Raw genomic sequence first — 14,172 nt, 5'->3', positions numbered from 1 at the left:
CAAAACCTACATTCAGAGTGTGGTAACCACCAAAGATTATCAAAAATTAATAGAAAATTTACACAAGTTGTGTTAACTTCTTTATCTACTACAAGAAGATTCTATTTCACATATTTCTTTCCATTTTGAGAAGTATGAAGAACAACTGTTTTCTATTAGAGCAGTCATGATGTAAAATGCATTTGTGAACACAGGAAAAAATATTATACTGAACCACACAGTAAATTTAGGTTGGCAGGGACTTCTGGAGATTGGAGTCCACCCTCCTACTGAAAGCTGAGATAACATCAAAATTCAATCAGGTGACACAAGGCCTGTCCAGCTGAGGTTTATCCCTTAGGATGGAGAGACTATCACCTTTCTGGGAGACTCTTCCAGTGCCAGACCACCCTCACGAGGAGTACTTTATGTCCCCCTGACTATTTGAATAGTCAGAATCCTCCTTGCCATAGCCTGTGTCCACTGTATCTCCTTTTTGGCAGTGCACCCAGGAGGCATCTGTCTGTGTGTCCTCCCTAACCACACATGTGGCAGTTGAGGATCACGATCAGCCCCCCTTCTCCAGGCTGACCAGCCCCAGATAGCTCAGGCCTTTCTTGCATATCTTGTACTTCAGGCCTCCAACCACATCAGTGGTTTACTGCCAGACTCTCTTCAGTTCCCCAGTGGTTTTTCTGTATTGGGAAGCCCAGAAGTAGACAAAGTACCCCAGAAATGGCCTCAGAAGTGCTGCAAAGAGACAAATAACCACTTCCCTCAGCCTGCTGGCTACAGTCTCGTAGATGCAGCCCTCTACACAGGCAGCTTCTGTTTCTACAATGGTGCACCACTGACTTGTCCAACTAATTGTTTACCAGGATTCTCAAATCTTTTTCTGCAAGGCTGTTTTCTAGTTGGTCAGTCCCCAGCTTTTACAGCAAGACTTCCTACTTGTCATGCTGAACTCTGTGAGGTTCCACAGTGTGAAGGAAGCATAATGCTGGTATGCAAAAGGTGAAGGACAGAATGTAAGGTCTGCTATCCCCACCCGTAACAAGTGCCTGAAACTGTAAACACAAACATTACGATGTTTAATACTATCCACAAGAACAGGAAGGTTATACCTAGACAACCTATAGCTCCAATTCTTTCGTGATCAACCAGGGTACTTCTGCTCCTGGTCTGAGCCACTCAAATCTATGCATACCTTTAATGTTGAGGAAAATTACTGAAAGCCCTTTCCTAAGGGCAGTAAAAGCTTCTCCATCACCAAATTTTAATTTTTTTATTTAAACTTCCCCCCCTTCCCACCTTCTCAAAATGTTGAGTCTTTTATCTTTACAATTCACATCAGACAGAGTCAACTTCAGGATTCACAAGGATTGATTATTTCTAGCCAGGGATGTAGACCTGCCTGGGTCAAGCCTGACTAGTATAGTCCTGTTCATAGAGCACTAAATCCAACCCAGTAAATCCTGCTGGCCCACAATATCACAAACACAGCGATAACCACACTTCAGTTGCCTTAATAACCAGTAAATATTTCTAAGGGCAAGATAAAGACAGTGCATGGGCCTCATACAGCCTCCAGTTAGGCATCCCCACTGTATGTTGTCCTGTGTTATCTGGAGTATCAGGCCAGCAGGACCACAGTTTAAAAACAACTGTGTGTATATTGTCATTATTCCCAACTTAAATATAAACTGTTCAGGAAACCAAAGGCTGAACTTACTGGTAATGGAAATCTTCAGTTACATAACAGAGTAATTTAACACAGTCAAACTTAACTCCTCTCAGCAGCAATATGTTGCCACATGACTAAGGCATATTACTACAACTAGTTAAAGCTGGTCTGGAAAGAAAATGTTTGTGCTTCTTCCCTGTGACACAACTAATCTGCAACTTCTCAGAAAGTCTGCTCTGAAAGATGAAGCGTTGTGAGTTTAAGAAAAATACCATATTACCCTTAAAAGGCAGAAAGGTTAAATACCACAGACTCCAGCCTTCTCTCTGCACTATAACCCAACACATAGCAATTACCAGCCCCATTAGGATGTTTAGATCACTTTTAGCCTCTCGTACATGTAAAACTTTTCTTCTCACAGCCTCCTGTAGGAAGTCACATAGGGTGAGGTTCTGAATCATAATAATGTAGTTTCCTTTAGGGTGAGTAACTTGAGAGCATTGCAAGACAACAAAGCCACCCTAAAAGGAACCACTGATAGCAAGAGCACAGCGAGATCCCCTCCTTTGCTTAAAGAACATACTAACTAAAAAGAAAGAAAATGTGGCCAGATATTACATGGCCATTTCTCACAGACATAATGCAAATGCTCAGACACAGAAACCTAATTTTAAAATTTTAATTTATTAATATAATTAACATTAATAATATGATATATATAATATTATTATTATTTTAAAATTTAAATATTTCATTTAAAATTTTCAATAGAAACTTCTTACTTAAGTACACCTACAGGTACAGGAACAACACATTTACTACTCTCCTTCGGATCCAGAGTCCAAGAACAGACAGAAGCCTGCAGAACAAAGCCTGCAGTGCCTGCACACTGGGCATCCATCTCTTAGGGCTAACAAGAGACAAGGAGGGCCCAGACATGCAGCCATTATACACAGAAATGGGGGTGGAAGGAATTACACATGATGACCTAACTAATCCTATCAGAAGAAAGAGCTAAATTTAAAGACTAAACATGCATCTTAAAAAGCAAACCTTTGGGAGCATATTTCAAAATGATATAATAGGATCTTCATGCCTGAAGTCACCCTCCTGCTGTTTCTACTCTGCCTTAATTACAGTAAAATAGAAAGACACTCAGAACACTCACAGCTTTCCTCATTGATAATCCAAGTCACACGGGCAGCAGTAAAGGCAACAGCAACACAGAAAAGCTCCATGAAAAAGCCAACTTTTGAGGAAGGATGTGCAAAATGAAGATCATAGAAGTGATGTAACTGCAGCAGAAATCCAAGAGTGTGCAAGGCAATGAAAACATCCCCATCCACCCCCAAAGTACACACAGATCTCTTGAAGAGGCAGAGGCGGAACCAGGGACAGAAGAATTCCTCAAGAGTGGGAAAAAGGTTTCAGATGCCCCACCAGTATTACCATGCAATTACTAGAAAACTTGTCCTTCCTCAGATGAGGACAGAGATTTCATCTATCCAGGGAAGGCACACAGTTTAACTCTTAGGCTAAGGGACCATTACTACCAGGGCAATCATAATGTACAACAACCCCCCCTACTTCTGTAGTGGTTGCTATGTTTTGGGTAAAATTATACCACCTATAAAAAGAATGAATCCACAACCCGTGAACTACATAGTCCCAAATAAAAGTACAATATTGCCAGAAAAAGAGTGGTTTAAGACTTCTTTAAGACCGACTTTCACATATCTACCTGAGTTTAAAACATGTGTCATCTTACTTGTTATCTTTCACTAATTGTTTAATGACAATTAGAATAATATAACCCAGGTTAAAGATGAATTAAAATCCAGACAGAATTTTGTACAGACTTTTCTAAAACCCTAAGCATGCACATCTTGCTAAACTGGCACAAACACATTTCAAGTAGGACTTCACAGAGTTTATCCATGTTTATTTTTATGTTGGAAAACAATTATAAATGGTGAAAAGAATTTGGAATTCGTGCTGCGTCTGATCTTTTCTCTTCTTGGCCTTTTGTAAGAAGGCAGTTATATGTATTCAGCCCTCAATGGCACTGCACTTAAGCAAATTAGGAACTATATCTCAGCCTTTATTAATGCACATCTGATTAATAAATTCCATTAATTTTCAATGATTCAGTACTTGGTGAAGACACCCCACCAGTTTCCAAAGCTCAGATTCCCTTATATAGGTCTCAGGTTGGGTGTCCAAAGATACTAATCACATTTGAAGCTTTAGGCCATGGTTAAGTAATAACAGGTTTCAGTGTTAAGACCCTGATGACATGAGTGATAGAAATTAAGATTTCAGGCACTTCAGGATGCCTAAGGCCTCAGCTGGAAATGATGGATGCACACACTTAATCTGAATGCACTCTAAGTATATCTACAGACATGATTACTGAGGTCTATGCAAAATCAGGGCTTAAGAAAACAGTGTGTAGTTTCCTATTGAAGAAAGCTACATTCATTATAGTGAACAAGATCTTTATAAATGAAAGCTTGCATTCTGGCAATCTGCATACGCCGATGAGAAAAACAGGGTGGAAGATTTTAGTGTTAGGAGATAGCTGAAATGAACAGATCACAGTGAACCACAGAGCAAGTGACAAAAATCCTTAGAACTGGAGAAGCTTTTTAAAATTAAATCTCTTTTCCTAAAAAAAAAAAAAAATAAAAAATTAAAAAAATAAAAACCATCACAAAACCCAGAGCTTTGCTGAGAGCATATTACTGAGCACGATACAAGCCCTTTGGTAACTACATCAAGAATACACTGGAATTCTCAAGTGTACCTTATGAAAGACCTAGGAAATTAATCTCAGCTCTGTTTAAGGCATTATCAAAGGCAACAATACAGCAAAAAGCTTTAACAAGCCATTTCTATTTTTCTAAAAAGTTGGTTTATGGTGCATCATCCTACTAATCTTTTCAGACTTGGGTAATGAAAAAGATGAACGTATAAAACTTTTCCTAATCCTATTCTGTTAACAGCTCAGATAAATTTGCAATTGTTAAGGTAAGTATTATAATTCTTCCTTTTTGTAGTACCCATCTAAAATCAGCCGGCATTAATTGCTTCAAATTACATGCAAAGGATAAAATATCATTTTAATAAATACAAAGAACCTGTATTTTAATGTTCCCAACTAATCTCAACTACAGATCAACATTTTTAAAATCTGAAACATTAATATAGAACCATAAAGTAAAAGCAACTTGCTAAAAATAGCTAATGAAACAAGTCTCCTCAGTTCAGATTCACGCAGTTAAAATCATTTGTTCTAGTAGGTGTGGAAGAAACTGACTCACTCCCACACGTGAATTGTTTGCAAAAATAGGTTAGTTCAACTTAATTTGATTTAAAAAGTTCATTGTACTGGATCTGTTGGCTAAACTGACTTCCAAGACATTTCATTGGTAATGCAAAACTGTGCCAACCATGAAAGTTTAAAGGATGTAAATTAAGTAAATTTTTTCGCAAAATATTATATCTTAATATATGTGAAAAATCAATATGAAAATAAGAGTGAAACAAGTCAGAAAAATCATTAGATTTATGGATGCTTATGAAACCTTATTTCTGCATTCTATACCTTATCATGTACCATCACTGAGAAACTCCTAGCTGCACACATTTTTTCCTATATGAAGACAAATTTATCCATTACTTACTTATCCTCTTCTGAGTTTTCATAGATAAACAAAATTAAAATGCAAAATATAGATCACAGCCTTTAACATAGCACACAATTCCTCAAGCCCTCACTAAAGACCTGTGCTATTTATTAGTACCTTTATCCACAGAAAAGTGATACTGACTTCCTTCTATGGGACAAAAGACAAGCTTCACCCAGGAGTCTGTCACTTTAACAGCACATGCCTATGGATCTCTCATCTTCCAGACCACAATACTTTCCCACTACTAAAACATAATTGCACCATTCAGTACAATGTTTTACTGCATAAAGTTTTACAGAAAAAGTCATTAAAAGATATTGCCTCGTTCTAAAAATAACAGATTAAAACAGATGTCCTCTAAAGAGTCCATCATCACACAGCAGCAGGGTTTGGACTTCATGCCCTCAGGTCATTAGCCCAGCCTACAATGCTGTCAAAGATGACATGGCAGCTTGGGTTACTTCAACATGAATTAATCCTAACATATGTTTTTTAAAAGAACAAAACCAGTTTAAAGCAGAGAACTCGGGGAACTGGGATTTGGCAGCCATGCTCACACTAAGACTTCATTAGCAAAGGTGATCCAAGCTGTGGTGTACCATATCTGACCACAGGAAAGCCTTCAGGAACAGGTAAGGGTTCCAGCTGCATCCACACTGTATAAAGAAACTGTAGTGATCACCACCACTCGCCTTCCCAGAACCTCTGAAAGGCACCTGTACCTGTACGCTGCCCTGGTGGGCCCTCAATCCATACCCTCCTGCTGTTGGCTCCAGTATAAGAGATAATAACAGGCTTTGCTGGATAGAAGATGGAAGTAGAGGAAATTTAGCCAAAATCTGAAATTCAGTTGTCTTGTTCATCAGCTGTCTTCATTATCTAACCACAGTCGTTTCACACTCGTGCCCAACAGGCTTATCACTCACTGCACAGCTTTTGCCTGCACAGAGAAGGACATTATACAAACTGGCAGAGCCTGAGGTCCCTTCCTGGCTTTTTATGTGTATTTCTGCAAGCAGGAGATGGGGTAGGAGTGCCAAAGGGAAAGAAGAGAGGAATTTAAGCCCTCAAGTCAAGAGATATAACATGTTATCAAGTGACAGTTTTTCCTGGTGTAACCCTGAAAGGCCAAAAAAAAAGATCCTCATAAGCAACGCTCAAAGTCCAACAACTCTAAGATCATCTCAAAAATACTTAAAGATAGTTTCTGTCTCCTATATCAGCAGCACACTCCCTCACACATCATGCCCCTGCCCTTACCTATCACTTTTTACATCAGTAACTGTGGCAGTCAGAGGACTAGATCTACCCTGCAGCTCGTTTTGAAGATGCTCTAATGTAGGCCGGGAAGATCTTTTCTCAAGTCCCCATCTACACTTCTAAACACAACTTCTTTTAGGCTGAGAGCAAGCTCTACACTATTCTGACAGAAAGGCCACCCTGCAAGATTCTCCCTTCCCTCATTAGGTATTCTTTTATTTGAAAGGTTAAGGTGCCTCTTTAAGAAGAACTGGAAGGAGGAGAAAGCAGGCCAGCAAATCAACTTGCAGAGTTCACAAAGCCCCTCCAAGCAGCAAGATCCAAACTTGAAGCACCAGTCCTGACAGCGACCCAAAGCTGTGAATCACTGCACCAGCACAACAGCAGCCCTTCCTGGTAAACGTTCTGTGTGCAATTTTTTAACTATGGTCCAGCCTCAAGTATAACAGATATATACCCAAAAGTGGCAGCTCAGGGCTAGGCTAGAGGTTGCTTTGAGCACTGTGCATGTACATTTTTCTGTCCTCTAGTCCACACTGGGAGCACATTGCTGTTACTACAACAGCATCCACTATTATGCCAGACTGTCTTCAGGAGCTCGGCAGCAGGTGCCCAGCTGGCCTACTTGTGCTAATCGTCTGCAATCTTCCTTTTCCCCACAGCTTCAGCCCCCTTTAGGTTCCTCTCAGGAAAAAATAAAAACAAACACACAGACGAAAAGCCCATTGCCACCTTCCAAAAGCAGAACACCACTCCAGCTGAGCAGCAGACCTTGCACAAGCTGAGAACATAGAAGATAAGTCAGCGTACAAACAGGCAGCTCATAACACATCAGGAGAAAAAGTCCACAGAAGTATCTCATGCACCTGCTTCAAACAAAAAAAATCAAACACGTTTCAGATCAGTTTAAACCACTTTGACATCATTTTTGAGGTGTTCTCACAGAGAGAACCAGCCAGTACATAGTCCAGGAGTGAGACAACACCAAATGAAGTGTATGGGGACATGTGCCACCTTGCCCTCTGTAGCAGGCCAGCAGTATGACACAGGGTCAGAGGAAACAAAGGCTGGAGCAAGAGAGGCTGTGCAGCACCAAGATAATTTTGAATACAAATAAAGCCCATTTTTGTCAGACTTTCCCCTGAATGTGCTTGCCTACCAGCTGCAAACTGTGCCAAGTAGCTGTCCAAAAATGGAGCAGCCGGTTGCACCAGTCCCTGCTGACTGGAAGTAAGGGGCAGTGAGCACCAGCCACAGCCAACTAAGATAACTCCTGAAAAACAAGGTGATGTCAGATCAGCACAAAACTGATGCCAGCCAGCAAGGTGCCCTGGCAGCAGCCACTCTAGCACAGGATTATGCAAGACTCAGATGCCTCAGTATGACAGAACAAGAGGCTCCATAGGGAGGAACACGCTGTACCTGAAAGCTAAAGGACAGGTGGTGCTCGGACACCTGAGCTGCAGCAGTGCTGCTCCAGCACTCCTGTGCTTCTCTCCTTGTCAGGTTAAACAAGGGATAGCACACCTTTTTTTGCAGTGCATGGACAATACCACCCCACAGCACCAAGGCATTGGTGTGAACCACAGTCCATCAGATAAGTCCAAAGGACATGTAGCCTCCTCTGTGCTTGCTGATAGCTTTAAGAAGTCTCAGAGAAGAATGAGCAAAACCAACTAGAATAAAGAGGACTCCTCACTGTTAGGATTCCTCTCTATTTCCCACTCTAGGAGCAGCAGATGCAGCAACAGTTTAAAAGACATTAAGCACAGATTGGGGAAATTCTTTCTGAACATGCAGACATAGGTCTATTATCTAAGAGATGTGGGTTCAATTCCCACTGAGAATACTGAGCATTATTTCAATATCTATTATATAAACAATATACTGATAACCAACTGGGTGGGATCTTATTCAACATAAGTTATAAATAAAAATAACTAGAAGAAAAGGACTTTGGACTCCTCATTTGCAGCTCAGCTAGCTCTTCTCCAAAGATATCTGGCATAAAGATATGTGTATTATACATCCACTATAGGGAAAAAACAGTCTGAAAGCTCCAATCACCATGGGAAAGTTGTAATTGCCAAGGTTAAAATGGCAGATTCTTACAACATTTGTAAAGCAATGGAAGCCACAAGCTGCCTCAAGGCGAATGGCCACACCCTACGCTCTTCTTTGGTTAGAAAATAGGAAGAAGATTTTGAAGAAATAAGCCTGTGGCAGGTCTGCCAGGAAGCAGCAGTGGGATTTACAGGACAGAAGCAATTGGATCCACCATTTGGAGCTCAGCAGCCTCTGCAGGTAAGTTGTGAGGCTTCCACAGATGTTGAGTAGGGACAAGTTGGCCCAAGTATCGCAAGATAAGCATGGAGTTTAATTTTTTGACTCCTCATTTCTCTTCTCCAGCAACCAAGTGCCAGCTCCAGAATATGAGCAGCATCATGCTGCTGTCAGAGAGCAGAGATATCCACATCCAGACACTACACCATACAAGTCTTCATCTCCTCTGCACCACACAGCCAGAAAAAGCCCTGCCTCAACTACCACGCCTGAAGTCTCTTTTCTCTTGGTAATTAAGAATGAGAGCAAGTCCATTAGCCATGCTGAATCATTTCAAGGGAATTTCACATGTGTGATATCTCACACCCAGTTTTAAATCCAAAATTTTAAAGAAATGCTTATTTCATAGCTCAGTTTAATTCAAACTTAGAACCTATGCAGCTTATTTCCATTGTTAGTGATAAGTCTCCATTTTGTCAAAAGGAAATTCTGTCTGCATTGATAAAGAAACACTGGTCTTCAAAGTGTATCCCAAATATTTAACTACACTCTCATGCTTCCACAGACACATAACAGCACAGAAAACTTGCGCACATCAATCCAGAATATCTTCTAACAGAGAATCAGGCTGTAATTAAGACATATCATGACATAAGGAAGATTAGCATGTTTGGTATGATAGTTTCCTTATAAGCTGGAGGCAGAAACAAGTGCCTTGTCAGTGGAAACATACTGTGAGGGCATTAGGACACAGATAAAAGGTGTCTCGTTGCTGGCATTCATTAGTTTTTAGCAGCTTGAAGGAAAGGGAGGAGCACAGGGTATCAACTGTAATTGGTTTTAAGGGTATCCCTTGTTGATGGAACACAAATATACAGCAGTCCAGATTTAGGCCCACCCCCTTACCATCAAGAGCCTGGATTATAAACTTTTATCCCTACTCTGCAGCACCAGATGGTAGCTCACATACATTTCAATTATTTATTGAATAGGCACTTTGTTATACCAGGGTAATCCCACACTGCAGTAAGAACTACACACTGTTTTTATTGCGAGCTATACTTTTCATCAAGTCAGTAACCTTTTCACATTCAGTGAACACAATAAATAGAATTAAAAGAAGCGATTTTATAAACAATTGGATAATCGGCCTCTCCATCACAGAGAAAATGACAACGCAGGGATCAATCAGTGAGACACAACCACCAGCAGTGCTATAGAAAAAGCACATCATTCTCTGGCCCGCCCAAATCCTTTCCTCAACTTCAGTGCTCAAAGTACCTTTGCAGTCTGACCTATCATACTTAACAGTTTGCTGGTGCTCACCCGTTCAAGCCATTGGTTTAAAAACAAAACACCCCGAATGCACTTCACAGAAGATGTACAAAGCTCCCACGACAAAACAAATAATCAATGTTCCCCGGGGCTGCAGCCTTGGGGGGCAGATGTGATAAAGTGGTTAATTATTCAGTTGGCAATCGCATTACTGACGTCAATAGAAGAGTCCAGGAAGTGAATCCTCTTAGTTTGTTAGTGTATGACAAAGAGTGGTGGTCCCCACAGAAATTAAGGAGAACCAGCTGTCCCTTCATGGTAGTGCTCTGGTCTGTAGTGCTGAAGACGCACATTTGCATTTCCTGAAGTAAATCTGCCCTTCCCTCTCCCTTAGGAAATCCTTTGTTTTCTTGGTTGTTTTTTGTTGTTTTGGCAGGTTTTTTTCAAGAGTGGTCTTTTAAGGCCTAACTAACTGTACATGCACAAAACGGCTGATAAACGGGACAACATACTCCTGAGCAATGATGTCTCCTCCCTCCACTTCAATTCTGATTTCCATAGAGAAGTTAAGTCACCTTCATCATGCATTATTATTCATAACTTACTCAGCTGAATAAACCAGTCAGCCACCATGGCCGTTTTAACATAAATTCATTTAGACTCGCAGCAGGGAAGGATCTCTGCCCTCCACATACCTGTAGTCAATAGCCTTTATAACTAAACAGCACTGGATAGGAAACTTTTATTCTAAGTGTTACCAGTAAAACTATCCACATTTTCTTTTGTCAGCGCTCTCCGAACTACTGGAGGTCTCTCATTATCAGGCTGCTTAGGTCTTATAAAGGCCGCCTAGAAACGCTCTGTCCTTCGGGGGCATACCCAAATTACAAAAAAGACTGCATGATGAACGGGAGCTGTTGTTTCTTCAAGACACACACAAACACGCCCTCTCCAAAGCAACGACCGGCACCAGAGCAGCATTTCAAAGCCTGAGCCTGCTGTACTCCCCTCCTCCCCTCCCCCAGGTAGGAAACCCTCCGAGGAGCGCCGGATTAGCCTGACATTTCGGGCTAAGCCGAGCAGGGTTTCAGGCCAAGGACACTCCGGTGCTCTTCCTGCCGCCGGCTGCCAAGCGGTTCGCCTGGGACCGAGGGAGGAGACCTGCGGGGTCAAGGCCCGGCTGGCGGCGGGGGTGTTCCCCAGGGAGGCGCCGCATCCAGGGGCGGCGTCTCCGGCCGCCGCCGGGAGCAAGGAGCACCGTGCGGGGCCGGGCCGCCCCCGGCCCCTCGCCCCTCGCAGCCCCCGCCCCCGGCCCCCCGGGCTCACCCCACTCGAGGAAGTCGGACACGTATCGGTCGCGGCGGAGCGGCGAGTCGCGGCTGCACTCGGCGTAGACGCCGACCAGGAGGTCGAGCAGGGTCTCCACGCTCAGCACGCTGTCGTGCCGCTGCGGCCCGTCCAGCACCAGCTGTTCCAGCCGCTTCAGCCGCACCTTGGCCGACATGGTGCCGCTGGGGCGGCGGGCGCGGGGCGCGGGCGGGACGGGGCTGGGGCGAAGGCCCCGGGGCTCAGCCGCGCTCGGCAGCCCCGCGCCGCCTCCCGCGGCCGAGCGGCTCCTTCCGCGGGCTCCGCCTCAGGCGCGGACGGTCCATGGGCCGAGCCCGGCCACCCCCCACCCCGCTGCGCTGCGGCCTCGCCCCGGCAGCGGCAGGGAAGGGAAGGGAAGGGCCGATCCCGATCCCGCTGCTCCTCCCCCGGCCCGGCGCGGCCCTCGGAGCGGCCCCGGCCACGCCCCCCACGCGGCGCCCGCGCGCTCCGACGGGGGCGGGGCCGCGCAGGAAGATTGGGCCGAGCGGGGACCCGTAGCGGCAGATTCGCCGCGGAGCGGGCGGGGGTGGCGTGTACGGGGTGTCCGCGGCAGCACTTTCGTGTTTCTCGCTGTGTGTGTGTGTGTGTGTCTGTGTGTGTGTGTGTGTGTGTGTGTTTGTGTGTGTGTTTGTGTTTGTGTGTGTGTGTGTGTGTTTGTGTGTGAGAGTGTGTGTGTGTGTCTGTCTGTGTGTGTGCGTGTGTGTGTGAGAGTGTGTGTGTGTGTGTGTTTGTGTGTGTGTTTGTGTGTGAGAGTGTGTGTGTGTCTGTCTGTCTGTCTGTCTGTCTCTGTGTGAGTGTGAGTGTGTGTGTGTGTGAGTGTGAGATCTCCTTCGGGAGGGCCTCTGATGTGAGACATTGGTGTACTTTCGAGCCTGAGAAAGCAGATCTAATCGGTGGAACAGCATCCCTTACTCAAGGACATGGGCGGAGCTCACAAGCTTTAGGGATGCAGTAAAGCAAGATGTTGGCATGTGACTATGTTTACAGAATCACGGAATGGGTCAGGTTGGAAGGGACCACAGTGCATCGTCTGCTCCAACCTCCCTTGCTCAAGCAGGGTCATCCCAGAGAATATGGCACAGGGTTGCACCCAAATGGTTATTGAATATCAGCAGTGAGGAGATTCCACACCCTCTCTGGTCAACCTGTTCCAGTGCTGGGTCACTGCACAGTAAAGTAGTTCTTCCTCGTGTTCAGGTGGAACTTCCTGTGCATCAGATTTTGCCCATTGCCTCTTGTCCTATTGCTCAGCATCACTGAGAAGAACCCGACTCCATCCTCTTGGCACCCACCCTCCATATACTTATAGGCAGTGATGAGGTCCCCTCTAGGCTGTCTCTACTCAAAGCTGAACAGCCCCAGCTCCCTGAGCCTTTATCGTAAAAGAGATGTGCCAGCCCCTCAACCATCTTTGTTGCCCTCCACTAATCCTGCACCAGGAGCTTCACGTCTCTCTATACATTGCTAACTTGGCAAAATACTCAAGGTCCATGTATCCTACAGCTGAACTATCTTAATTATAATACTAAAAATCACACCTACATGTCAAAAAGACCCCTGTCCAGGTGAAGACATGCACAGAAGTTAGCTGGGCTTACTTAACTTGTATGGAAAATACTAACAAATCGTAATAGAGGGGTTGTATTTGGAAAGTTACTAACTCTGAATTTCTGTGTATAAATAATAGGCAGACAGTCTGGTGGCAGGTGCCTGATTTGTGCAATACCATTGGGCACCCAGGCTTGTGCAACTCTGAAATAAATAATCAATGTCTCTCCTGAGTGTGCAGTTGCTGGCTTGCTGCACACCAGGTGACAAATCGCATTTTCTGGACAACTTGTGTGTCCCAGCCTGGCTCTCCTGGCTCTCTGTGTGTGTGTGTGTGTGTGTGTGTAATTGTGTGTGTGTGTGTGTGTGTATTTGTGTGTGTGCCCCAGCCTGTGCCATCCCAGCAGGGCTCCAGGGCAAAGTCCCCTCTACCCAGGTTCACACCTGGCTTCCCACAAAGGATGAGACTGACTCCGGAGGACTTCACTGGGCACTGTGGGCACTGGGAGACTTCTCTGGCCATGGCTGGAGTGAGACCTTCCGTTTCCCAGACTTGGCCATGATTCCCTGCTCTTTGGCTGGGCTTGCCTTGATGGCAACAGATGCGAGTCTGGCAGGGTAGGCATGGCCTCACAGCAGGACATGGTGTCTGGAAGCTGTGGCTTTCTATGGCTTTCAGAACCTCCCTGGTGATAGGGCTTTATTTCCCAGCAGCAACAGCTTGCCTGGGCAAAGAGAGCCCTATGTAGTAACAGCTGATGTCCTTGTTGCCTTGAAGAGAAGGGACCTGGGTGTAAGGCACTCAAAACTTTCTGCAGTGCTGCTTTTTTTCTTTCTCATCACAACTTATTCTGAGAACTGTTCTCCGTGGAGCCTGCAGCACCTCAAGGCAAGATGCTGAGTAGCTTGGGATGGGAGTTTACTTCTGTAGGAATGCAGCCAGTCAGGTCCTGATGCAAAGCTGAACTGGCAAGGATACCATTTCCTTGCTTGTCTCCCCCGGCAAGTAGTTGGAGTGCTGTGTGCTCAAAACCATCGCACTGGAAAGAGAGGCAGCCAAGCGCTGGTTCTGTCAGGGCTGGG

General features: G+C 44.5%; 1 protein-coding gene across 10 annotated transcripts in view; it reads right to left on the bottom strand.

Moving 5' to 3' along the window:
• Window positions 1–11,875, bottom strand: part of CDC42BPB (CDC42 binding protein kinase beta) — a 93,785-nt gene extending 81,910 nt beyond the window's left edge. For 8 of the 10 annotated variants that reach the window (XR_003526703.1, XM_027637639.1, XM_027637637.1 and 5 more), the window contains exon 1: window positions 11,500–11,677. Coding sequence is in view for 9 of the 10 variants with exons in the window: in XM_027637639.1 (XP_027493440.1) it covers window positions 11,500–11,677 (178 nt within the window). In the remaining variant the exon portion in view is untranslated. Of the gene's footprint in view, window positions 1–11,499 lie in introns of all 10 variants that reach the window. The other 2 variants (XM_027637644.1, XM_027637635.1) reach the window with 2 other exon arrangements.
• Window positions 11,876–14,172: the final 2,297 nt, after the last annotated feature.

The sequence above is a fragment of the Corapipo altera genome, unplaced genomic scaffold (genome assembly GCF_003945725.1).
Source record: "Corapipo altera isolate COAL_440 unplaced genomic scaffold, ASM394572v1 23, whole genome shotgun sequence".
Classification (NCBI taxonomy): Eukaryota; Metazoa; Chordata; class Aves; order Passeriformes; family Pipridae; genus Corapipo; species Corapipo altera.
This window is presented reverse-complemented; position numbering and strand designations above follow the sequence as displayed.